Source organism: Silene latifolia, chromosome 2 (assembly GCF_048544455.1).
Source record: "Silene latifolia isolate original U9 population chromosome 2, ASM4854445v1, whole genome shotgun sequence".
Classification (NCBI taxonomy): domain Eukaryota; kingdom Viridiplantae; phylum Streptophyta; class Magnoliopsida; order Caryophyllales; family Caryophyllaceae; genus Silene; species Silene latifolia.
In genome coordinates, this window is record NC_133527.1 from 126,142,385 (window position 1) to 126,170,215 (window position 27,831).

Below are 27,831 nucleotides of genomic sequence, written 5' to 3' on the forward strand. Positions count from 1 at the left end.
TGATAAGAATGGACTGATTTAGAAGGAAAACAATTGAGGAAAAAGATGGAAGGCAGGGAGGGAGTAGATGACGATTGAAAGAGTAATTAGGAAAATTCGGTATCTTTTAACCTGTAATTTTTTTTTAATTATATGACACGTCATCTCTTAACCTGAGATAATGAGTTAAGCCTAAGATAAGGGACTGAACTTTGCTTATGTTTTCCATCAAGGACCTAAACTTCAAAATTTTCCAGTTAAGGAACTCTTGTCCAACGCCGTCACATTTCCGTTAAAAATCAAACATGCTGGACTTATAGCCTTTCACAAGTACCTGTGGGACCCACTGAAAATAAAGATTTTTTTTGACAAAGGTACTGAAAATAAAGATGGTTAACAAAGTTTCTTGCAAAAGTAAAACTCCAATGCATGAACACCCAAATGACTAAACCTATAATCTAAAACGATGGTCATGTCCATCAGTCCATATCTCGTAACCTCTCTTCTTCATTCATCCTCCATGAATAACGATACATAAAATAACTAGTCCCTTCTGTTTTGCTTCATTGCTCTGTCAAACACTTGTTAAGAAGGATTGTTCTCTTTGTAGTACGTAATATCTCTCAGGCTCTCATAATTTTTTTCATCAAAATATATGAGCGAAGTTTTTTATGACATAGCAAATTATAATGAAAGAAGTGTTTTAGAAAATGGAACAGTTTAGTTTAGTTGTGTTTGGAAATTTTCCTCATTAAATTTTAGCAATAATCGATGGAGAAGTTAGTCGAGGATGAGAGAAACTCTCACAAAAGTTCTTATAAATGATGACAAGAACGGCACAAATTCGTGGTTTAAGGCGGGTATATTATCTTTACGTCTTGAATAAGAATGGGGTCAAATAAATAAATGAGACGAAAAAGCAAAATGCCCCGGAAATGACAACGCTTGTTCCATCTAGCTGTATCACCTCTATGGATAGTATTTTGTTGTTTGCACTTACGATTAATATGTTCGTCTTAATGGAGACTAACTATATGAACGAAAATACTATACAAAGAATACTGTAATGTATCTCCATCTTTCAAGCCTCTACAGCTTTATGCTTTCAAGAAAAAAAATTACTCTTCATTTTGGTTGGAGAGAGGCAGGGGCGGACCCAAAATTTTGGTACAAGGGGGGCACAATTTTTTTTTTTAACAAATTATCTTCCATTTTACTTTGTATAAGGCACTTTATACATATTATAAATTATTTTTTCTATAAAATATAAAAAATTAATGAGCTAAATATTGTTTGTACATCACAAAAAAATCTTAATTATTTACTCTTTTACAAAATATAATTTATAAAATGTCTTATATAAGATAAAACATAGTTTACTTAAATATTAAACATTGAACACTAGTAACTTAGTGGTTCAAACATTGACATTCTATATTGAAGGTCTTGGGTTCGAATCTTGTGGAAAACAAATTTTTGGCTAAAAAAACTGACTGTGGAGATGGGCTATGGGCCTAAAGCCCATAAATAAACTCAAGAGCTTCAATATAGAAAAGGCTGGTTTGGGGAGTCGAACACTAGACGTCCCACAATGGATTTAAGTCTTCTACCAACTGCGCTACAATAGTTATTTGACAATTATCTGCACATATAAATATATATTCTTGGAATTTCATGGGAGGCACGTGCCCACCCGGGCCCCCCCAGATCCGCCCCTGGAGAGAGGAGACGAACAAGGCAATGGAGATTTAAGAAGGAAATAATTTTATCCCTACTGCTTTTATATTACATTGGGCCCACTTTTACATTGCAAACGTTAGCATTTGGCGTTAAAATTAACGGAAATGGGGAATGAGGTCCTTAACTGTAAAATTTAAATGTTTAGATCCTTAACTGGAAAAAATTACATAGTATAGGTCCTTGTCTTACCCTTTACTCCTGAGATAATAGGTTACAAAATACCTCGGTTTATTGCGAAAAGATAGGTGTAATAGTGCGGTTTATTTTGGGATTAAATGAAGTTCGGATTATTTTAAGAAGACCACGTATAGTTTGAGGTATTCTTATTAAATAACCCTATTATAAATTTATAATAGCTTAGCTATACAATAAGCAATGTAAATTGTAATACTCCCTCCCTCACAATCATTTACTTACCTCTACTTAAAATACTCCTACAAAAAATTAATCTCTACAAATTTTCTCATCTATTGTGCTGTCGTGGTTGTTAACCCTTTTTCAAACACAATTTAGTTACCCAAACACTTGCACAACATACAAAATCAATATGAGCTAAATGAATGAGACGAAAGAATATATATTAACTCAAAATTATCCCAATAACTCTAAAAACAGTAAAAACGATACCGTTTATCAAACATATACCTTCTTCATTGGATCTATTTGAAAAATTGTTTCATTAGTAACGATCGTATTAACCCTCAACCTTATATATTACCTGAAATAACTGGCTAAGTTATACACTCGATCTCATATTGAACCTCATATTGTACCTGAAATCACTAACCAAATTACAATATTAGTACTTTAGATAGACTATATAGCAGTATTAGTACTTTAGATAGACCATATAGTAAGAATATGAGACAATATAATCATAATTTATAAGACAACAAACAATATAATCATAATTTATAAGACAGCAAACAATCACATTATGAGTAAAGCAAATAATACGCTACATCGAAGAAAATAAGCCAAAAAATAAAGAGGAATATGACGGCTGCAAAATTGAATTTGCAAATAAATAAATTGATCAAACAATGAGGAAGTGAGGAACGTAAGAAAGAAAAAACTGGAAATAAAATATGGTTGGTAGGATAATCAATTAATCCTACCACATTATATAAGGTGATATATTTCGGTACTATTTTTACAATTTGTATCTCTCTCAAACTCTATTGTATAAATTCTTTATCTTTAAAGATTATTAAATTTTAATTTTAGACTTATTTGATACATTAATATATTACTTTTATTTTTGATATTTATTTATATATATTATTATTTTAATTAGAGTGTTTCAAAAAACTGGAGTCTCTAGAATTGCCTGAAAAAAGCCTCTTTTATATATATACTAAATTTAATGTTCGGGCAATGCCCGGGCCATTTGGTAAAGAGTCTTTATAATCAATTGTTACATCTTCAAAATCAACTATGATGATGTCTTGTCCATAATGGTTAAGATGAAACACAAATACTTAGCGGAGATGATATCTCAGTAAGTTATTGAGTGATCACTCTAACTGTTTTTTTATCATCTTATTGTTATCGTGGGGGCAAAGTAACTCTTTATACTTATATTATATTCATAATAAGTGTACGATATAATGGCTTTTAGGTCTTGTTCTTTTCGGCTAAAAAAAGTTGAACTGAACTAAAAATAGCTGAAGTAAGAGTTAATTTTTGAAAGATGAGTTGAACTGAACTGAATGTAGCTGAAGTAAGAGTAGTTAGGCCTTTTTCTTTCTTGGTTGAATAAAGCCGAGCCCGAATGAAACCGAGTTGAATCGAATGAAATCGAGTTTAATTAACTAAATGAAACCGAAATAATCAAATTTAGCTGAAATAAGAGTTAATTTGTGAAGTAATGAGCTGAACTGAATAGAGTTGAACTGTACTGGAATAAACTAAAATTAAATCAGAAAGAACAGATACTATTTTATGAAAAGATGAGTTGAACTGTATTGAATGAAGTGAGCAAAATGAGAACGGAGTGCTATTGTACATGCTATCTCGTATATAAATAATACATAATGATAACAGTACGTAAAGTTAGTGATGGATAAGGAACATAAATATACAACGAAACCCGATAAAATACTATAGTTGATAATAAAAAATTAGGCAAGTAAGATGGTAATCTACTCATTTGCAAATCTCTTACTCATATGTTTTAGGACCCATTACACGGTTGGAATGAAAATAAAGGTTGTGGATTACTATTATATGTAGTTTTTATTAGCCTTTTGTTTACTACTCAACTTCTTGTCATAGGGAAAATTATCTTATCTTATTATGAGGTTTTTTAATTTTCTTTTTTATCTTTTCTTTATCTTTTTATAATTACAATAATTACAACTTCAAATAGTAATAAAAAAAGTATAGTTGCATGTTACGTAGTTCTTGGACTCACGACTATATTTAGACATTAATTAATTTCATTATTATAGATAATAGTATTATAAACAATCCCATCACTCACCAAATTCATGCAAATTAGATTGTTTTTTTTTATTATTAAACTACATATTCAAATCCTTATACTGACCCAAATTCAAGCTATATATTATTGTATGTGTTTCTTAAAAGCGTTTGTTGACACAACAATAGTTGGTAAAAAAAATTGATGTTAGGAGTATTTTACATGTTCTATTTTTTTAGCTCACAAACACTACACGGAGAGTCCTTATAGTTATGTCACAAAATCCGGACTCTTGATATTATTCGAAAATCATTCAAAAAAGTTGAACTCTATAATGTACTCCTTCTGTCTCGGTCATTTGTTGTCCAATTTTATTTTGGCATAGGGTGTCTTAACCAATTGCTATCTTTTTTTATTTTAAGAATGAACTTGATGAACATTTTGACCATTCACACTCAATTTGTTCCACTTGTTATTTAATAATTAGCCCATTCTCATTCCTTTGTCTTTATCTTTGTGTCGAAAAACAATTGACCGGAACGGAGGGAGCAGTATCTAATCTAATAGCTTATAATCAAATAAAAAATTCATATATCTTTTCATTATCATACTACGGACTTACGGAGTAATAACACTGATTTTTCGTATGTACCTCTAGACTCTATCTCCGCAAATATCCGTTGTGAATATATTAAAACTATTTATTACGTTTACATTTTTTAATCTAATAGTCTTCAATTTGATGAAACTACTATAGTTTACGGGCTAAGTTGATAAGTTGGATTAATAGAATGCCAATATTCATGTTCACATTAAGATACTAAACAAAATCCACATGTTGTAGTCAGATTTCATTCTCATAAACTTGTAGATATAATGAATTTTTTTCGACCATGTAAATAAGACCATCAATATTAGCGTCCATCCCTTTGAATTATAAGATAGACTTGATAAATCCTTCTTCATTAATATCCAACTTCAGAACATCTCATGGCAGATTGGCTTTTATGTCAGATTAATTGCTTGTACATGCCTTTCAGTATATTTAAACACCATGGACATTCAAATCAACAACTTTAATGTCGTCATTCCTGAAACTACTTTCTTTCAAGAGCATAATACTTTTCCTACCATCTATACTCCCGCATTGCATACATCCAATCAGTTCATCCTACCTTCCGAATCCTTCAAGCGACATCGATCTCACTTGAATAATGCCAACGTAATTGTGCTGCAAAAAATTCAATCAGGATCAATCAATAGCATGAGCATGCAGGAGCGATAAACAATTAATTAAGTGAAAACAATAGAATAAAAAGAAATTCTAAGTGAACCAAAGGCATTGATGAATTGTATATATATACATCGGAAATTTGTGTAATTTATATAGATAGATATTCTATATTAGACTTCTGTATCATCATGGTCTATTATTAGACGTTTATTTGCTCATAAACTCTATCTTTTATTATTTGTATTTCTTTTATCTATTTTTATAAGAGAATTTTATATATTCTCTTTTTTTTTAGTTAGTTCGTAAAAGTTGGAGACTCTATAACCGCTCAAAAAAAGTTTCCTTTATTAATATAGATAGATAGATAGATAGATTGATTGATTGATTTGTCGAGGGAGCTATTGCATCACTTATAATCATCAATGAAAAATACAATTACATCCAATTCTTTACAATAAGTAACTAGTTGGAAAGCCCGTGCGATGCACGGGACTCCCATTAGGATTATCTGTAAAAATATATTCTTAAGTAGATAAAAAAAGTCCTACTATGTTGTCACTGATGGAAACAAAATTTGTGATTGGTATAAATGATAACAGATGAATTATTAGTGATTTTAGCATAAACGTTTTGCCAACGATTAGTATAACATCAAGTGACATAGTTATAGCATGTCGCTAGCTTTTTAATTTTTACAGGCACAACCGCTTATTAATTAAATACGAAACGCTTTCTCTATAAACATGATAGAGCTCATCAATATGAATCCTTAATAACATAGACATATCTTTATGAGTTTTGCAAATTATTTTACAACTACGTAAAACTGAATGATGTTACAAAAAACAATAGGTATCATAATTATATATATTTAGTGCGTTGAGAGAAAATGGTAGATCTCTTACAACATAATTATACCTTGACTATTTACACTTACGAGTATTTTCTCCTTATAAACATCACCCAATATCTCTCATTCTATTACATAGAATGCACGAGCACCTAGTAGTATTATCTGTGACAACATCAGTTAGTAGTTTATGTCATTTTTTAAAATAGTTGGGTTACCAAGTTAGTATAATAATGTCAGTTAGTAGTATATATTTTATGGCACCGCAAAAACGTTATTTTATACATTACCATGGTCTGGTAATAGAAAACTATTAAATTTAACAAAAAGTCAAACTATGCTAAAAATGGAAGCAACCAAAATTTCGGGGGTTGATTTAGATGAAGATAGATTAATCATGAGTTCCTATAACAAAAACGCAACGAAAGCGTTGTGGCATTTGCTATTTAACTATGTCAGTTGTATACTAACATTCAAAGATATAGTTGGATTATAGAGTTACCGTTCTTATTGTTTTAGCACCATCTATTTTTTATCGAAATAGTCTTTGACTACTTATCCTTAAAAACTCCATGCAAAATATATAATACGACATCTTAATTTGGTAAATTATGAAAACTTCTTTGTAAACAATGTCCTTCTTGTGGCCTTGATACATTTGGTCTCTAACATCGATGTGACGATGTAGAACGTTAATCTCTCGGATGACGTTGTTCTTGAAACTACATAAAGCTTGCCATTAATAAAAATTGGTTTCGGGAGGTAAATTTCAACATGATTTAGTGACTGTCCCTAACTCTTGTTTATTGTTAAGGCGCAGTATTAGAGCCGGCAAACAATGACACGACACGAAAACACGACAAGAGTCCGACACGAAATTAACGGGTTTAGGTTGACATTTGTCGACCCATTTACACACGAACATGACACGAGATTTAATTGGGCTAGGTTTGGATTGAGCACTCTACACACGAACCCGACACGAATAACCCATTTACTAAATTAATCCCAAGTTTTCTTGATCCTCACATAAATATACTTACACTTTCCAAATATGACATGACACGAAAACACGACACGAAATTAACGAGTTAGGGTTGAGGTTTGATGACCTATTAATGTAATTGGATCGACACGAACACGACACGAGATTTAATTGAGTCGGGTTTGGATTGGAGAGTTCGTGACCCGTTTAAATGTGACACCTGAACCCGATACGACCCGATTTGTTTGTCACGTCTACATAGCATGGCCTCAACGTATATTGTCTCTTTTTAAGAACGAAAAGAATATTTGTATCTGAGGAAGTCATTGCTATCCTCGGGTTCAGTACCTTTTGCCGACTTTGGAACCCGTAAGTATCTTCCCTTCTACTATGAATTTTCCAGAGCGATTGATAATAAGACAGATCCCGTTAGCTAATCCTCTTACGGGGTTAATGTTCCTCTACAATGTAAATGGCATACCACGCTTGGTAGAGCATACTATTATTAGTTATATTAAAAAAAAAATCAAGTATACTCTCTCCCCTTCTGAAACTCTCCCACCTTGCTTCTTAGAGGTCAAACTTTTATAACTTTGACCATTAATATGTCGAAAATCATGATCAAACTCCCGCATTAACAATTGTGTAGAAGCAATACGGAAGATCATTGCGAAGAGAAAAAAATTCATTTAGTGTAAAATTCCTAAAAGATAATGAATCTTACTCCCAAAGTCTACACCAACTAAAATACCCGACCAAATCTCGCATAATGAAAACAAAAGCGACGCCTAAAAGTGTGCATGTTTATACTAATTAATTATTTTATTTTAAGGAAATTGACCATCTTCTAGTCTTTTATAAATATTTAGGAAAATTATCAAGCATCTTCTTATTTTTTTTTCTTCTTTCTTTTAGTATCTTTGAAATTGACTATCTTAATTAATTGTTTTATTTTAAGAAAATTGACCATCTTAATTAATTATTTTATTTTAAGGAAATTGACCATGTTTTAGTCTCTTACAAATGTTTAGGAAAATTACCAAGCTTTTATATAATTTAATTTTAACCCAAACTATATAATATTTACATTGAGATCCCTTAATCAGGTCCATCACACGGTGCTATTGATTTAAAACTATATAATATAATTAATTTGTATAACTTTATTTAATTACATTGAAATCCCTTGATTTCTGGATTTAATATATAGTATTGATTGATGTATTGATTGATTGATTGATTGATTCCGAAAGCTCCTACAGATAGACCTGGCAAAATGGGTCAGACCCGAATGACCCGACCCGAAATGGCTGACCCGAGACCCGAAAATTACCTGAACTTGCTTGACCCGAATACGACCCGAAACCCGAATTGACCCGACCCGACCCAGACCCGACCCGAACATTGTCTGACCCAATGTTGACCCGACCCGAGGTGACCCAATCTGAAAAGACCCGACTCATAACTGACCTGATCCCAAATGACTTGAAGTGACCCAAAATGACTCGAAACGACTAGTACTAACCCATATTAATACTATATATATCAAAATAAAGTTTCATTGGTTAATAATCCCTAATAAATAGTTACTTTTGCAAAATAGTATTTCTTAATCAAAATAGTATTAACCTAAGTGCTTAGCCATTAACTCAAAAGCAACTCGACCCAAAATGACCTATACCCGAAAATAACACGACCCGAAATGACCCGACAACAGGCCACCCGAAATTGACCCGAAACCCAAAAGTGACCCGACCCGACCCAACCCGACCCGAAATATGCGACAGACCCGAAATAACCCGACCCAAACTGACCCGACCCGTACCCGACCCGAGTGACCCGTTTTGCCAGGTCTACCTACAGATACCAAAATCCTTTACCACCAAAGAAAGAATTCAAGTTTTTTTTTTCTTTTTTTTTTTTTTGAAAAGGAGAAAGATTTCAAGTTTCAGTATTCTCTAATCTAACTCAAAAACGTTTACAGTTTCGTGTACACACAACATAATATATTGGTTTTACATCTTGGCAAGCATCATCTCCTTCATCAATTTCACCGCTACACATCTCGTTCGCTACTCTTGCCAAATCACCAACCACTAGGTACTTTCTCATATACATCCAAATCTTTTTTTTTTTTTTTTTTTTTTTTTTTTTTTTATCGTCGTTATGCTGCTAACATTCGATCATTGAGTCAGGTTGCTTGTGTTGTTTTTAAGTGACGGTTAAACTGCATATGTGCCCTACTCTGTTCTACCTTGATTCGTGGCCGTGTGTGCATTCTGCAGGGCGTCTTTGCTTCTGAAACTTAAACCATGTACTCCCTCCATCCCGGTCATTTGTTGTCTTTTTCTATTTTGGGGCGTCCCAGTTAATTGTTGTCATTTTTATTTTAAGAATGAACTTGATGAGCAATTTGATCATTCACACCTAATTTAGTTCATGTCATTTAGTAATTGACCCCTTCTCTTTCCTTGGTCTTTGTGCCAAAACCAAAGGACAACAATTGACTGGGACGGAGGGAGTATTAATTAATTATGGGGTGTGTATTGTTGGGTATGGAGTTGTAAATAGCGTTGTTGCTGTACTGTATGAGGGTCCCAAATTGCATGAGCAATAGGTCGTTGTCGTGACAGAAGTAAGAGCTAATAACGAGCCGATCCAAGCACGAGATTGGCCTTGTTGGGCTTGTCTCAAGAAGCAAAACTCGAGCTCGAACTTGAAAAAATTGATCTCATTATGCTTGCGGGTCTTAGACCCGAGACCTCAACTTGAGCTATGTATTGTTTAAATTAGTAAGAGTAATAATTGATGTAATTATGACCTTTTCAAGCCGAGCCAACGTTAGCTCGGCTTGACATGTTAAGTTCTCGAGCTGTCTTGGCTCATTATCTCCCCTCAGAGAACTTTGCGCACATATTGCTCGTTCCATGGATAGTCGTGATTCGGTGTGAGCTAATTTGGATCTGTAAGTCAAGTTGTGTGTCGGGTTGAGTGGTCTTATGTGGGCAATGTGGCCGGGGTGCGGGTTTGAGATAGATACTAGTACAAAACCATACTGTAATAAATGTAGAATAATACTGTAATAATAATAATAATTAATAATTAATCGATAGATACTAATTGTTACTTGAAAAGCTTAATTAATCAAGCTTCATATTACTAAATCCATATTAATTGACATTTTCTTTTTCCTTTGAAACTTAGAGACAGCATGAAAAAGAAGCACAACTGTTGTGTGACATGGGTCATGGCTATGTGGAATCTGATATGCAATCATGTAAGTTCCATGACTGATTTTCGAGACCGTAGAAACAAGTCCACTATGTCGGCTCTTCCGGAAGAGGTTATAATAAATAATCATGTAATTTCCGAGACTGATTTTGGAGACGAGAGAAACACGCTTGAGCCTTCCGGAGGAGGTTATAATAAATATTTTAAGCAGGGTTCCTGCTGAGAGTGTTCTTGCATGCAGGGTAGTCTGCTTGGCATGGCATCGCATGACTAGCGGACAGATACAAACGTGAAGGGCGTAGTCAAGTTACGAAAAATTAGGCTGCTGTGATGTTTACCAGAAGTCGGTCCAAGTATGGATTTTGGAGGACATTGAAAATTGGAAGTGGTGTAAGAGGTATGTGTTGGATCTTAACGGTTTTCTTAACGACTATGTAGATCAAGATATGCCTGGTGCCAAAACCTGTGTTGTGGCTACTCAGAACGGAAATTTGCTGCTATTTCGGAGTAATGTTGGACTGCTGTGGTATAATCTTCGATTGAATCAGGTTACCAAGATAAATACCGACAGTTTAGACATTGTTGGTCTTTTTCCTGTGAGTGAGTGCGACGGTGTTTCCATTACTAGTAGCTTTGTTTCTCTTCGAGAAGGCAACATTCTTCCAGAGTCTCCCTCCCGTCCTGCGAATTAGTCGCACCTAATAAATTGTTATTCAAGTCATTAAGTGATATTATGATTTACACAGTGATTTGGTTGTTTTCATTTTCAAACCCATTTGTTGCACGACATTTTACAAAACAGCATCGCGACTGATGCACTAAAATGGCGAGGTGGTCCGTAATCAGCCCAAACCCTACTAAAAACGGTGCAACCATAATACAAAAATTAACTCGAAAATGGGCTGTTTTGGAGTAGTAATGTCTCGGTTTTAGGGGGGGCTGTTTTGGGAGGTTTTATTTGAAACATAAAATGAAAGATATGACTTAAACAAGATCACAAAGCATGTTTAAGCCTAGAATAATACTCTTCCAAAGCACTAAGCAAATGGAAAGAGTCATCTCCAAGCACTAAGCAAAGGAGGTTGTTCTAGCACTAAGCAAAGAACTAAACAAGGGTTTTTCAAAAAAACCTCACATTTTCATTTCTCATAAACTTCAAATCAAATTATTACAAGGATAGGTCTTTCTTTAAATAGAGGCTCAAATTACATCCAAACCATCCATCTAAAAGTAAATCTAAAGGCTACAATTGAAAGCATAAATGGACAAAAGTTAAAGTAGATATTTTACACACAAAAACACTACAAATGGGTCCAAAATAAACAAGCTTGGCAGCCTGTTTAGGCGTGTAAAGCTGCTGGCCATTTTGTTGGTTTTGCTCTTCAATTCCTTTGGCTTCTTTTGGAGACAATAAAGGGGCCATTTGTTTGTCATTTTCTCTTAAAAATCTTGCAATTATACTCACCAAAATGCTTTGCAAATTCCTGTCCAGATTTGAACAAAAACGGACAGCCCTTGGACCATTTCGGTTCAAACTCCCTTTGTTGAGAAAAGTTTGTCCTCAAACTTTCGCGGTTAAGAATATGGTATAGCAAAAGACGATTTCAAAAACAAATACAATTTCAGAAAAATGTAGTATAGATGTTAAAGAGGGAAACAACAAGAGCCCATTCTAGTCAAGCACTTAGCAAAGACCGAACCCTCTTGTTAGCCAACTCGATCCGAGCAACACACAAGTGCTCGAACCAAAGCCAACACCCACAAATCAAGCCACGCACAGATTTGTGGTGTCACACCCAAGAACACCACGGACCACCATTTCCCAAGATCGTCTTGGTTTAAGAAAACGCAAGAGCCGAAGCTCTGATACCACTTTGCACTAAAATGGCGAGGTGGTCCGTAATCAGCCCAAACCCTACTAAAAACGGTGCAACCATAATACAAAAATTAACTCGAAAATGGGCTGTTTTGGAGTAGTAATGTCTCGGTTTTAGGGGGGGCTGTTTTGGGAGGTTTTATTTGAAACATAAAATAAAAGATATGACTTAAACAAGATCACAAAGCATGTTTAAGCCTAGAATAATACTCTTCCAAAGCACTAAGCAAATGGAAAGAGTCATCTCCAAGACTAAGAAAGGAGGTTGTTCTAAAGACTAAGCAAAGAAGAACTAAACAAGGGTTTTTCAAAAAAACCTCACATTTTCATTTCTCATAAACTTCAAATCAAATTATTACAAGGGATAGGTCTTTCTTTAAATAGAGGCTCAAATTACATCCAAACCATCCATCTAAAAGTAAATCTAAAGGCTACAATTGAAAGCATAAATGGACAAAAGTTAAAGTAGATATTTTACACACAAAAACACTACAAATGGGTCCAAAATAAACAAGCTTGGCAGCCTGTTTAGGCGTGTAAAGCTGCTGGCCATTTTGTTGGTTTTGCTCTTCAATTCCTTTGGCTTCTTTTGGAGACAATAAAGGGGACCATTTGTTGTCATTTTCTCTTAAAAATCTTGCAATTATACTCACCAAAATGCTTTGCAAATTCCTGTCCAGATTTGAACAAAAACGGACAGCCCTTGGACCATTTCGGTTCAACTGAACATATTGTAGAGAATTACTACTGAGAATGTGTGACGCTAGTCATCATCAACCAAGGCGTTCCTTACACCTGATGGCCCTCATGCTTTCAACATTAACTCGGCTGTTTCCCATATACATTCCAACTCATTTTTGTTGCTAAAACTCGAATAGAAGTAATAATTTGATAAAGCAAAAAGGAAAAATACAAAAGCAAAATTAAAATTAAAATTAAAATTAAAATTAAAAATAATAAAATAAAATAAAAAAAGGCATGAGATTACATGAGGGTTCTTTTTCACAAAGGAGATTACAAGAAGATTCTTATCTTTACAACAAAAGAATGATCTAATAATTCTAACACTGAAGCTGAGTTTGCTCCAGAATGATCTAATAATTCTAGGAGGGCAGAGATCGACAAGCAAGCCTCTGTTGTTGTTGGTTCTGGCATTGTACATGGTATGATCTTGCCTTGTCTCTCAGCTCCTCAAATGCTTTCATCGTTTCCACATCGAACCCTCCTGCAAACTGCACCAACATCCACAAAGATCAAAGTTAGGGACTAGTAACTTGTAATAAAAGCTAATACAAAAACCAAGGCTGCTGACTGTATTTACCTGATGTACACGAAATGCAAATCGAACTCCTTGAACTATCAGTTCTTCTTCCTCAGGGCCGCTACCCACTATTTCAAGCTCTGCTGATACTCTTTTCATGTACTTCATAGATAATTTTACTGATGCGAGTTTGATCTGTAACAATTTACAGAACTTTCATAAATACACACAGCTTTATACACACAGTTCCTTGACAGAGAACAGAGACATGAATGAAGAGTATGGGGATTCATTAAAGGTCAACCAACCCAAAGACGGGTCCAAATTAAGACAAGCAGATAAACAATCCATATGGGTTTCCCATGTGAGCATGCAAGCGTGGGCATATTACAAAATTAGTTTCCACCCTTTTGTCATCAAGTGCATTATTTGTAGTCCCAAACATTCCACCCATTCTCCATATAAAATGATAGCCAAAACCTTAAGGTGATGGTTGAGGCCCAACTATTATAATTATTCCTATTATAAAAGACTTGTGAATAGAGAAACAAGAGAGACTGATTGTGGGAAGAGATGAAATCGTACCTGACTAACAAACCCGGTATCAAGCATCCAATCAACTGGTATGTGAAAAGACTTGAACCGATTGGTCGCAGATTCTCTCAATCGCGATAGATTATATACTCCATGCTCCAATCTGTTTCAATTTATATCACAATTTACAGTTAGACAAAATCATAATGATTCAATGACTAGCAACTTTGAAAAAACCAAGGGATAAAAGTATAGGAAAAGTACTTTTCAAGAAGGGTTTGCATTTTCTTGAGAGTCGTAGAGCAAGCCTGGCGAGCATCATGCCTAAAGGACGATGCCTCTGACTCTAGCTTCTTGAGATCAGAATACTCGAATGCTGCTTCCCTTAAAGCATCAGCCTTCTGCTCCGGCCAATCAAAGTGTTTGAGCACCGCCCTCTCATCGACCTAATAACAAGGTTTCCCGAGATTAGTCTACACATTTCGTCTAAACCACAGTAAGAAAAAAGCTGTATCTACGATTCATAAATCTCAACATACCAAGTAAGAAAGCTCGTCATCTAGCCATTTGACAAAGGAAACCACATCCTCGATGTTTGTAAACGCAGCTGTCTCAACCTCTTTTATCAAAAACCTGATGAATTCCTTTTGTGTCTCCACATCTGTCTTAATCTGTCATTAATTTCAAAACCAAACAAAGAAGGAAATTAATCAATTTGATATACACAGTTAAACCACAAATGCTAGTATAAGGGAGGTCAGCTCATAATAAACCGTCTTATAAGAGACTAATTATATCGTACCCAGTAATTATTAAAGCAGACTGACTTCACTTGAATTTCAAATGACAAGGGGGATGCAGAGAAAAAGCAAGAAAAAAGCAGGAATCAGAAAATGAATAGGAATCTGAAGCAAAAGTTAAGAGCAAAAAGGATCCAAACAAAAAGGGTTCCAAACTAAAGACAACTTAACACTTGACTCCCTAGACTTGTCATCATCAAAATTAATTCCGTTACCAAAACCCCGTGGCATTACCTCAACATTGCTAGTTTGCTACTACCATTCATTACTTACCCTCATAAATTTACTTTTTTTCAACGGTAAACACCAAAATTGTCTAACAAAAGTGACCAAATAATTAAACTCAACGGCAACTAAAAAAGAACTGGCTGTATAATGTGACATTGTTATTATCTACCTTGTCATTTGGGTCAAATCTGGAAACAGATATTAATTAATACCATAAGAAATACTCTTAAGTGTATTAAGCAAAGTACTGACCGCGAGTAGATACACTGAGCGGTTCTCAATCTCTCCGACGAGATCTTTAGCGCTAGCTGAGGACGTCACATCAGCTGTCCCAACACATGAATCTCTTCTAGAATCCCGTCGCATTAACGAGTGGTAGAACTCTACCACCTCCGGCACTCGCTTCACTTTCGCTGTCCCAACTTTCAACCCGCTACGGGGAGGAGGAGGTGGTGGTGGCGGAGGAGGAGGAGGTACTGACGTTGCAACCGGAGGTGCTTTCGCTCTTGACTTAAACGCTGGTGGTGGAGGCGGTGGTGGTGGCGGTGGCGGGGGAGGTGTTTGTGCTGGTAACGATGATGAAGACGATGATGATGATTCCGAAACACACCGTTTGGGAGGTGGTTTCGGAACCCGAGGACCCCGGCACCGCACCGGAGGTGTTTCCGTCACCAATTCCACTTGCAATTTAACCGCATTGTTATTACAACTACCGGAAACGGTCGGATTTAAACCGTTGATTAGATTAGTCGTCGAAGATTTCCACTTGGCATTATTATTATTATTATTATTATAATTACTACTACTACTACTACACTTGTTACCTGCATCAACAAACCCTAAAAATCGTTGAGAATTAGATAAATGCTTAACCTCGTCAATTTCCGTCATCAAAGAAGCAATCCTAGCATCTTTAAGTTTCAAATCCGCTTCAAAACCGGCTTTCAAAGCCTCTCTTTCAACCACCAGCTTCTCATTCTCGCCCGCAAGCTCCGTAACGCGGTTTAACAGCTCATCAATACGACGCGTTTTAGATTGAATCTCCGCCTCAAGGGAAGGCACAATAGAAGCAGCTTCTCGGAGAAGCTTGAGTTCAACAAGCTCGGTTTTCAAGGCGGACTCCCGGTCACGGAGTTGGTCAACAAGGCTAAGCAGGTCGTTGACGTTGACTTCCGGTGGACGGGGTTGAACTTGAGCGGAAGCGCGGGGGAAGTAAGCACCGAAAGAACGAGTGATGACGTTGGAAGATTGTTTCCCAGCAGAGAGTGGGGAGGGTGAAGGATTGGATTTGGGTTTGGGTGTGGTTTGTTTACGGGTGAGACCCATAGCTTACAGAGAGAATGAGAAAGAAAGAGTAGAAAAGGGATGTTGAATGGAGGATGATGAAGAAGGGAGAAAAGGAAGTGTTGTAGAAGAGAGAGAAGCAACGGTCGTGTTATTTGTCGTTTGATTTGAGTTTCAAATTAATGAGATGGGTAAGAGAGAGGGAAAGATGTTGAATGTCGGCTGTAATTTAAAGAAAGCTGAGATAAGATGAGAGGAGGATTTGTTTTTAGGAAAGTTTTTTTTTTTTTTTTTTGAAGGGAATGTTTTTAGGAAAGTTTTTCACTCGTTACGACTTTCCTTTTTTTTTTGATTTTTTTTGAAGGGATGTTTTGAGGAAAGTTTATCACTCGTTGTGACTTTTTATTTTTTATTTTTTAAATGTTTTTAGGAAAGATTATGCGGTTGTCAAAGAGTAAGAATATGATGAGATTTTTGAAAAAAATCGACGACGTTATGTCCATGGACAGACATTCATTCTCTTATTTGTCTTTTCTCTCAAACTCTCACAAAACCGACAAAACTTTTTTTTTTAAAATAAATAAAAAACCAACCATTAGCAAAATCAATATGCACGACGAAACCCGAATCTCCTACGTTAACAAACTAATCGCATCGTAAAGTTGCTTTTTTTTCTGAATTGTTTTAACTTTCGTATTACTTCTTTTCGATAATTGAATTAGGTTATGTTTCAGCTATATTCGGGTCAACATGCGAAAGTAAGTGAATATTGAAACTCAATGCCCGTCCAAAGGACAAGCGTTGAGTATCAACGTCCATCCATTGACCAGACAATGAGACTCAACTTTCATCCATGGTGGAACTTTGAGATTCAATGTATGTCCACGGAAATAACGTTGAGTCTCAACGTTCCACTGTGGATGGACACTGAGTTTCAATGTCCAGTCAATGGATGGACATTGATACTCAACGCCTGTTCATGAATTGGAGTTGAGTCTCATTGTCCGTCCATGGATTGGACAATGAGTCTCAATATCTCCCTTCGTGTTCAGACTTTTATTTGTTTTTAGGTTGTTTTACGTAATGTATTTAGCTTCTTTTTAATTTTTATTGTCTAATTATCCATATTTAATTAAACTGGTCTCGTGGGAAAATTTCGGTGATAATTCCATTGATCTCCTATCTGTATTAAACAAATTAAAAGGTTTAAAAAAATACGCTATAAGCGGCAAAAAAAAAAAAAAAATTAAGCACACAAGACACGTGTTTGGGTCAAAATTTACATAATGACCTAACTGGGAGAGCCCACTTGGTAAGTGATTAAAGTAACGAGCCATGAAGGAGGAATAAGAGAAGGGGAGCCCACGGTTGGAAGCAAGATTGCTGAAAGGTAAATGGGCCAGGGAGCGTGTGAAGAGAAGCAAGGCCCACTGGAAGGAAGCGTCCGTGTTTAGGAAAGAGTTCATGGAGAAGTCACGGAGATCAGGGAGAATGGAGGGAGATGGCGTGATATGGAAGTTATATTCCTTTCCATAAACGTGGTAGGATACACCTAGGGTTCTTACCCTATAAATAGTCAAGGAAGTCATCAAAGAAGGACATTCAAGGTCACACACACAATACCTCGTGCTAGCAAAATTTACATTACGTCTCGATTGTATTCATCCTCTCATTCAAAGCTAGTGCAATATTTGGCAGGGTACCGTCCCTCCCGCGGTTGTTCCCACATCGGGTTTTTCGCGTCACCAAATCTTACGTGTTAATTTATATTTCGTGATTTATTTCCTTATTCAAATATCAAATACCAAACGATCAATCAAGTAACCAACGAGTAAGACCACATTGACCTGATACAATTAACTTGGTAAAAATCACCTAAACAGTTTGGCGCCCACCGTGGGGCATTGTGGTCGTCAATCGTTGATAATCCAAATACATAATGGATACGCAAGTGTCAGAAGCCGTGTCAGGGAGCAGTCAACCGTCGTTGCCACCGAACTCTACTTAAAACCCGGCATCAGCAGTGTCAACAGGCTCCTGGGCACACCTCAAGAATCACACATACGGCAAAAACTTCTTTACCTCCCAAAACCCCTGCTGCCGCAGCCCAAGCTAGATCAGACAAAAATACAATGAGCTCAGGCCTCACCCCCCCACCCAGTCCAACACAAATCCTGCTCGCTGGCGTAGAGAACCTTCAGAAGGTCCTGGAAAACATGAGAGAAGACCAGAGGAAAGCTGAAGCTGAAACAAGGAAAAGAGACAGAGAGCTCTGGGCACAGATAGACATTCTGAAGCAGCAATCTGTCACATCAACAAGCAAGGCAGGTGAAGGAAGAGCTCCAGTAGTGGATCTAACACATGGGGCATCAGGCATCAGGAATCCGCTTCGACAGATACCAGCTGAATTAGTAACAAGGCTGGATCTAGTAACAAGATCATCAGATGAAAGAATAACCCCGCGAGGGTTAGGATACCTTACACCAGATAGCTGGCAGCCAGCCAACCATGGGGAGGCACGGTCAGGTAACATCCCTGTTGATAATCTCATAACAACCAGTCAGACACCTGGCATAGGGTCCACGGGCAGCCCGCAGGAGAACTGGCAGCAAGGAACACTCGTGACTACAACCCCATTAGCTGCCACGACACATCAGAACCTTCAAGAGTTTGGACCAGGAAGCAGCGCACTGAATCAGCAGGTAGCTGATAGACGAGCTCCAGACTCAGGAAGCATAACTAACCAGCAATACTTGGAGTTGAGGGAGATGCTAAGCAGGGTCTCGGGATTGCCACCTCCGCTTGAGAAGGCGGCACCTGACAGTTATGCCGACTCACCATTTGTGGATGCCATATCCGTTACAGCCATGCCAAAGAGATTCACGAATCCAAACATGGCTCTATTTGATGGGATGGTAGATCCCTTTGACCACATGAGCCAGTACAAGCAGAAGATGATGACAGTGACAGCTGTAGGGCAAGCAAAGGAGGCTTGCATGTGCAAGGGATTTGGATCCACGTTAACGGGGCCAGCACTTCGATGGTTTGTAAGCCTGCCCAATAAGATCTCCACATTTGCTGAACTGGTAAATGCATTTACTCAGTAGTTTTCAAGCAGCTGGAAGCCACAAAAGCACGCGGGAGATTTGTACAGAATTGTTCAGGGAGTAGGAGAAACCATTAGAGAATACAACACAAGATTCAACAATGAGAAGGTGGCAGTACGGGAATGTGTGTCTCTACAGCAGTGGAAGCCTTCAGGAGGGGCCTTCACCATGACTCAGACCTATATAAGCAGCTGACCATGCACCCTTGTCATAGCTTTGAAGCGGTACAAGAAAAGGCATCCGCCGCAATCAGATTAGATGAAGACATTCTAGCCAGAGCCAGCCTGCCTAATACACCAAGCGTGTCCAGCACCTCCGCCGTAGAGAAATCAGCCAGAAAGCAGTTTACTAGTAAAAGGGATGAAAGATACAGGCCATATGGAAGAGGAGTTAACAGGATCGAAGAAAATCAGCAACTCCCTACTCTGGCAGAGTACGGATTCACCACAGGCATCGGAGGAATCCTGAAAGCACTCAGGGAGATGGGAGATGGAGTAAGATGGCCCAAGCCACCAGTAGAAGGACATGCATGGCAAAAAGATAGCAAGAAGAAGTGTGAGTTCCATCGTGACATTGGGCATAACACTGAAGATTGCTACACACTGCGAAGGGAGATCAAGCGTCTGTACGAACAAGGAGAACTGAGCCACCTATTACCACGCGGGGGCAAGCAGCAGGATAAGGTAGGCTCCGCGAAGCCTGCAAATCAACCCACATGCACCAAGATAATAAGCGTGATAACAGGCGGCTCAGATCTAAGTGGGTTGACTTATTCAGCAGCTAAAAAGCACGCCACCGAGATTAAGGGAGATAGGCCGGCAAATTCATGCAGAATTTCTCACAATGATCTACCTGCTGTTGCCTTTGATGAAGGAGATATATGTGACGAACGGGAACATCATGATGCACTCATTATTACCCTGTCAATGGCTAAATGTACAGTCAAGAAAGTCCTAGTAGATACAGGCAGCTCGGTCAACCTGATCATGTTAAAAACCATAGAAAACATGGGGTTCAGTGAGAAGGATTTGCAGAAGAAAACCATCCCGTTGGTAGGATTCAGTGGGGTTTACAAACAGATCTAGTCCTAGACGGACCCTCTACCTGCAATGTCATCCTGGGAAGACCGTGGCTGCACCAGATGAAGGCAGTCCCCTCAACATACCATCAATGCATAAAATTCCCCACTCCATGAGTGGTAGAAACAATACGAGGAGATCAGGAGGAAGCTAGAGGCTGCTACAAGAGAGCACTAAAATGCACTGCCAGCCCTCCAGCATAGCAATTACAGAAGCAGCCTGTCCAGGACGAATACATTGAGCCCCCAGCTGAGGAGCTAGATCAGATCAACCTGGACAAGCTGCACCTAGAGAGGACCGTGCTAATTGGAGCTGGATGCACAGGAGACCTGAGGCAATAACTAATCGAATTTTTGCAGGCTAACATGGATTGCTTTGCATGGTCACATGACGACATGATAGGAATAGACCCATCCATCATAACAGATAAAATCAGTGTGGACCCGAAATGTAAACCCATCCAGCAGAGGCGAAGAAAGTTTGCAGCTGAAAGGAATAAGATGATTAATCAGGAGGTAGAAAGCCTTCTGGCAGCAAAAAAGATAAGAGAAGTAAAATATCCAGAGTGGTTATCTAACGTGGTGGTGGTACCTAAGAAGAATGGAAAATGGAGAGTATGCGTGGACTTCACTGATCTCAATAAGGCATGCCCTAAAGATCCCTTTTCGCTACCTCATATTGATGTAATGGTGGATGCGACAGCTGGACATGAAATGCTGACATTCCTGGACGCTTGGAGTGGCTATAATCAAATCAAGATGGATCCTACAGATCAAGAGAAAACAACGTTCATGTCCGAAAGAGGAATATATTGTTACAACGTCATGCCATTCGACGAGACTGGTCAACCCCATGTTCAAAGAGCATATAGGAAGAACTATGGAGGTATATATTGATGATATGGTGGTGAAATCAGAGAAAGCTACAGATCACATACGCCACCTGGCAGAAACATTCAACACCCTGAGGGAGTACAAGATGAAGCTAAATCCATCAATATGCACCTTTGGGGGTATCCTCTGGTAAATTCTTAGGCTACATTGTAACCCAGAGGGGGATAGAAGTTAGCATCGAGCATATCAAGGCTGTGTTGCAATTGGAGTCACCTGAAAAACCAAAGGACGTTCAGAGACTAGCTGGCAAGGTAGCAGCTTTAAGAAGATTCATCTCAAGGTCCTCGGGCAAGTGCAGGCTATTCTACGACATACTAAGAAAGAGCCAGAAGTTTGAGTGGACTGCAGACCACGAGCAAGCATTCGGGGAGCTGAAGCGTTATCTCAGCAACCCACCGCTGCTGTCAAAACCGGAGCCAGGAGAACCACTGTTCCTCTACCTAGCTGTCACCGAGGTAGCAGTGAGCGCTGTCCTAGTCAGAGAACAGGAGAAGGAACATAGGCTAATCTATTATGTAAGCAAGTCTCTGCTGCCAGCAGAGACCAGGTACACATCTCTCGAAAAATTAGTACTAGCTCTGGTAGTAGCATCTTATAAGCTGCGCCCCTATTTTGAGTCCCACACCATACATGTTGTGACCAACTACCCACTAAAATACGTCATGAGAAAACCTGAACTGTCAAGCAGAATGTCAAAAAGATCTGTACACCTTAGTGGGTATGATATCCAATATGACCCCAGGACAGCAATCAAATCACAAGAACTGACAGACTTTGTTTCAGACTTCAGTCCAGCCATCCAAAATCTGGCAGACGAGGAGATCCTGACCTTAGAAGGGAGCAGAGAGGCAGAGGTCTGGCAAATGCACATCGATGGAGCCTCCAACCAGAGGTGAGCAGGTGTAGGGTTAATCCTACGATCACCGCAGGGGGATCTGATAGCACATGCAGTAAGGTGTGAATTTGTAGATACCTCATTTCTGCACCTCCCGCAAACCACCCGGTGATGATTGGGCCGCATGTTTGGTACGCGGAACGATTTGTAATAGTTCATAAGTTTATCGTCAAGTGATAGCTCAAATACTAGTGTCTACCCCTTGGTCATAATCTACGTGCCGATACGGTCGTTTTGACAGTAATTAGAGTTCATTTGGAGTCCGGGTCAAAAAACTCCGTCTTCATTTTCTAAAACCGAGTCAGAATGTTCTGGAATGTTCCGGATATTCCTATTCCATATTTTACAATCTTTTAATCTTTGGCAAATATTTTCCCGTAATATTCACACAAAGTATTAAGGAAAAAAAGATTAATCGTCATTCCATAACCAAAACACGGAAATCTTTCTTCCGCAGGAGGAAACCACTTGGGAAAGGACGCAGCAGGTGCTGCGCCTCTTCCAAGAGATGCAGTGCCTGCTGCGCCTCTTCCCAAGTCCTTTTCTGCGTATTTTTTCGAGATTCACTTCCAAAGTTTCTCCGAAAATCCTACTTCCTCCACGTGATTAGTATAAATAGAGACCTTCGGTCTCACATATTTCTCACGCGAGTGTCCGCCCTTTCTCTTCTCCCTTTGCATTCTAGACCACGTTCTTACTTTTTGGCGTCTACGTGCTTGAACTTTCGACCACGTAAGCTCAGATCTTTCTGAGTACCAGCCTCGTTTTGCATGACCGACCAATTTGACCAACTCCACAATAATCAACTTAATAAATCTTATTCGTTTTCCTCCTAGAGGGCACTTTCGTCTACATTCGAGTCGAGCATCACTAAACGTTAACTTAGTTCATCTCGTTTCGTCAAACATGTAAGTCTGAGGGTGTAAATCCTCCTTTTTATTTATTGTTATTTATTATTGTAATCACAATTGTAAGGTTTATGTCGAAAATACTCGTAAAACCACGTTTTAAAACCTCTTTTTAGGAATTATCAGGAGACAGACGTCGAGAAAGGATGCAGCAACTGCTGCGCCTCTTCGAAGGGATGTAGCACCTGCTGCGCCTCTTCGTGAGGCTGCCGCAGTTCCTGCTTCCTTTCTTCTTCCTTCGTCTTTTGTCAATTCGTTTCTTTTATTTTGTTTTCGTTTCTTTGATTCTTTAATATAACAATTTAAGCATAATAATTCTAACATGTAATATATTATTCATCATTATTAGTATTTAATTCGTCATTAAATCCTGACTTAAATCTCTTATAACCAATATTTGCGGGTTTTCGTCATTAAAGTCAAATTCGGTTTTAGAGGTTCGATTCATTAATATTGAATCTTTAGAATTCGATCTTTGATATATTCCCATCCGTTATTTATCGTATCCGTCATTGATTCATCCTTAATTTAACCTAATTAGTTTATTCAATTCATTAATTAGCCTTTTAATCTCACAATAATTCATCCCAATTAGTTTCATCCATGTTTATTATTTTTATGACCCTTAATCACATGTAAATAACCTGCTAATCACTTTCATCCGAGTCAATTGTTCATAATCAAGCATTAAATTCACCGACGAATATTAACGACTTGCAATTCCGGCTTCACAGCCAGAATTGAGCCAAGGAACAGACGCAGCGACTGCTGCGCCTCTTCCAAGGGACGCAGCTCTGCTGCGCCTGTTCCTGGTTGATTTCTGTCCCTGAACTCCCGTTTTGCCTCGACTTAGTTTATTAATTACGTATTAGTTAACTATTATTCGTGTTATCACCCTAATTTCTGTTTGTTAATTTACTTATTCTTTCTTTTCCCAAACCATCCGTTTTGAAAGTATTTTCGACATAAATCAATTAATCCAATGTAATCATTGTAATTTTTTTTTTTTTGGGTGAAATGTGAGAATATATTAAGATCAAAAAGGCTAATTACAAGAGATAGTTCATGTAACAGAAGTAACGACTATCAATAGCCATAGCTAAACAAAGACAGATATGCACACACATTATATGCCTACTCATACTGCTAGCACACTCATAGTATACCCCATTTAGCCAGCCATTTCTTACCAGTATTTGAAACAGGCTCCTTGAGCTTCCTTTTGATTCTACTCTTGACTTCCTCAATGATATGCTCAGATACTTTCTCTGGTTTAATCAATACTTGCTTCATTCTGGCACTATTCCTTTGTGTCCAAACATGATAATAGCATGCAGTCATCACCAGGAATTGAACTTTCTGCTTCAGGCACCCTTTGGTAGACAGCATACCCATACTCCTGTTAGTCTGCAGTGGGAACCCACACCAGTTCTCCATCTGGTGCATTATCTGCTGACTATATCTGCAATTAAAGAACAGGTGTTCCTGTGTTTCAAAGATCACCGCCACAGTTTAAGCAACGATCATCTCAGTACAAGAGAGCCAATTTTGCATAGTTTTTCCTTCACATTCAAAACATTGTTCATGATGATCCAAGCAATAATGGTATGTTTGGGAATGTTCCATTTGTTCCAAACCAGGGGCACCCAATCTTGCTTAGGCTGTTGTATCCTAAGCCATTCATATCCACTTCTTATGGAATACCCTTTAGTATCAGCAGTCCACTGTCCATCAAAGTACCCATTTTTCATCATTTCCTTGACTTTGCATATGTTCTTCCAAGACCAAGCAGCATCAGCAGGAGGGACGTACTCATGCCAATCCCTTCCTTTTAAGTACACTTGATTGACCCACCTAATCCAAAGCCTATCAGCCTTCCCATATATCCAGTCCACCAACTTGGCCACTGTTGCATAATTCAATATCTGTGCTTTCTTAATACCCAGTCCTCCCTCTTCTTTAGGTAATGTAACCTTATCCTAAGCAATAAGTGGGACTCTGTGATACTCAGCATTGCCATCCCATAGATAATTTCTACAAATGCCTTCAATTCTCTTGATAAGGCTTTTTGGCAGAAGAAAGATGCTTGCCCAATATGAATAGAGTGTATTAAGAACTGAGTTGATTAGTACTACTCTACCTGCATAGGAAAGTTTTCTTGCCCTAAGACTCCTAATTCTGCTCACCATCTTCTCAGCTATAGTATTACATTCAGCCTTAGTCAATCTGCCTGCTTTGATAGGGACTCCCAAGATATCTAAAAGGCATAGCACCCTCCACAAACCCTGTAGCCTATTGTATATCATCTTTAAGCTGTTGCCCAACTCCATTGTAATAAACCTCAGACTTAGAGCTATTCATAGACAGACCAGAAGCTCTAGAGAAGGATGAGAAAGCCCTCATTGTAATTTTCTTTATTGTATTTTTATTTCTTTTATCATATTGTTTGTATGTTCACATGTAATAAATCTTAAATCCCGATTCGACCCACTTGTATGATTAAATTACGTGTTAAACGACTTAGTTAATTCTCACATGCTAGGATTAATTTATTGGATGTTGCATTGCATGCATATAATCGACAATATATCGAGTATAGATAATTTCCCTAATCATTATTAGAGGCCGCTATCGAGGCGGGCGGGATTAGGTGTTCGATCAAAAGAGCTTCCTAATACGTACCCTCACCCCTTACTCCAGATCTCTGTGAACATCCATGTTCATTGGCATCCACGAGAGTCATTCTAGACATAGAATGCTAAGGGTAACGAGTTCTTGGTGTTCATGTCACTAATTTGTGTCTTGACATGGCACGAGGTATTCGAACGGTTTCCAATTTTCCACAATAAATTGGTGGCGACTCCACAAATGCAAACGCTTGTTTCCCAAGCGCCCCCGTGGGCCCGCGTCCACAGTTTGGCGACTCCGCTGGAGATAATACACTTTCGTGTAGCCAAAAGGGTGAAACTTGAACAAGGTTAGGGAATAGTTTGTACAAGACAATTGTCGGTTTTCATAACTCGGTCTTCCTAGATCGTTTTATTCGGCCTTCCTAGGCCCAACGTAACCCATTCGAACAATCGTCCGTCTAAACGATCCTAATTCTTATTTGGGCCTAAGGATGGATAGCAATTGACGTTATCCATACCATGGTACTTACTCTTGTTTGTTTCAAGGACTTTCACTACTTGAGGAAATGGACTGGGAATCGGCCTTACTCCTGTTTGGTACGAGCCTCTCCACAGACTTCGGGTTTGATTGTTCGGTATGGCAACCCACCCTATAAACCAAAACCCTTTTAAATGCACTCAACATCCCGTTATAATGCTTGTATAATGTTTGTACCATATGTGATCACCATTTCTAAAAACAAACCATGACGATTTTTTGTAAAAACAAAATCCTTCTTCAAAATGTAAAATTTTCGAAACTTGGGCCTAATATTAGTGCAAAATCAGTCGAAACTCTGTCCAACTGTCGAGTCAAAATTCGGGCCTCAAAACCCATTTCAAAACCTCACTTCGAGTCCACTCCTACAACTACACTAAAGTTGACTAGGACCAACATTTTTCAAAACTTTGTCATTTCCTCAAAACTCACTTGACACAAGTGGCACACTCCCACTTCACGAGTCAAAAAATTTCTTTTCGAGTAAGTGTGCTAGAATGGTCGATTGTGTTTTGATTCATCGTAGATCTCCTATTCAGTTTCCAAGATGCCTGAAACAAGCGACGTGAACTTCAACTAACTCCAGAATGGTAATGATCAAATCCTAGCCACGCTAGCTCATCTCCAAGTTACTCAAGACCAAGTGTATGATCGCCTTGACACCATTGAGGGCCGAATATATGCCGTGGAAATAAGGATGCCTCCTCGAGAAAGTGAAGTGTCTGACGAATTTGTGAACAACTTCGGGGACGAAAACCCTCCCGTACGTATGACTACAGCTGAGAAACGACTCCAATACTTGGAGGAACAATTGATGTATCTCAAAGGGGATGACATTTATAAGGAAAACAATCGCAAATATGAGGCCGTGAGTTCCAAGTTGCCAACCAACTTCAACATGACAGATATCCCTAAATTCAAGGGGCATGAAAACCCTTTGAACCATATCCGTGCCTTCAAGGATTACATGTCTATCAAAGGCATTAAACCCGAGATGTTCTTAAGGATATTTCCTTCATCTCTTGACACCATCCCGAAATAATGGTTCTATTCGCTAGAGCACAAGAAAATCGCTACCTGGGATGATGCCGCAATCGAGTTTGCTAAACAATATGCGGATAATGCTAAAATCCAAGTCAACATGCGCACTTTAGAGGTTCTTACCCAAAATGACAAAGAAGGTTTCACCGACTTCCTAAGTCGGTGGAGGAAGACTAGTACTCAACTTGTTGAACGTCCGGATGAAGCCACCCATGTAGAGAAATTCGTGGACAGCCTAAAGCCCATCTATGCAAATCATTTGAGGTAACAAAACATCAAGACCTTCAAAGATTTAACCGTACTAGGGACAAGG

General features: G+C 38.1%; 1 protein-coding gene and 1 long non-coding RNA gene across 2 annotated transcripts; one reads left to right on the forward strand and one right to left on the reverse strand.

The window, feature by feature from the left end:
• The first annotated feature begins 9,136 nt into the window (after window positions 1–9,136).
• On the forward strand, window positions 9,137–11,189 carry LOC141642950 (uncharacterized). Its single transcript, XR_012543557.1, has 2 exons — window positions 9,137–9,313; window positions 10,418–11,189. It is a non-coding gene; the product is annotated as an uncharacterized LOC141642950 (long non-coding RNA).
• Window positions 11,190–13,243: 2,054 nt separating this feature from the next.
• LOC141642951 (protein INCREASED PETAL GROWTH ANISOTROPY 1) lies at window positions 13,244–16,629 on the reverse strand. The gene is made up of 6 exons (XM_074451947.1): window positions 15,396–16,629; window positions 14,655–14,786; window positions 14,380–14,561; window positions 14,167–14,278; window positions 13,642–13,776; window positions 13,244–13,552 (listed from the first exon to the last, which is right to left on the reverse strand). Exons 1-6 carry the CDS (start codon window positions 16,467–16,469, stop codon window positions 13,424–13,426), a joined length of 1,764 nt encoding a protein of 587 aa, XP_074308048.1. The 5' UTR covers window positions 16,470–16,629; the 3' UTR covers window positions 13,244–13,423.
• Window positions 16,630–27,831: the final 11,202 nt, after the last annotated feature.

Coding starts and splice junctions, on each gene's coding strand:
- LOC141642951 (XM_074451947.1), bottom strand. CDS start 16,469: ATGGGTCTCACCCGTAAACAAACCACACCCAAACCCAAATCCAATCCT. Junction 14,562..14,654: donor ATGACGAGCTTTCTTACTTG/GTATGTTGAGAT, acceptor CCTTGTTATTAG/GTCGATGAGAGGGCGGTGCT. Junction 14,279..14,379: donor ATGCAAACCCTTCTTGAAAA/GTACTTTTCCTA, acceptor AAATTGAAACAG/ATTGGAGCATGGAGTATATA.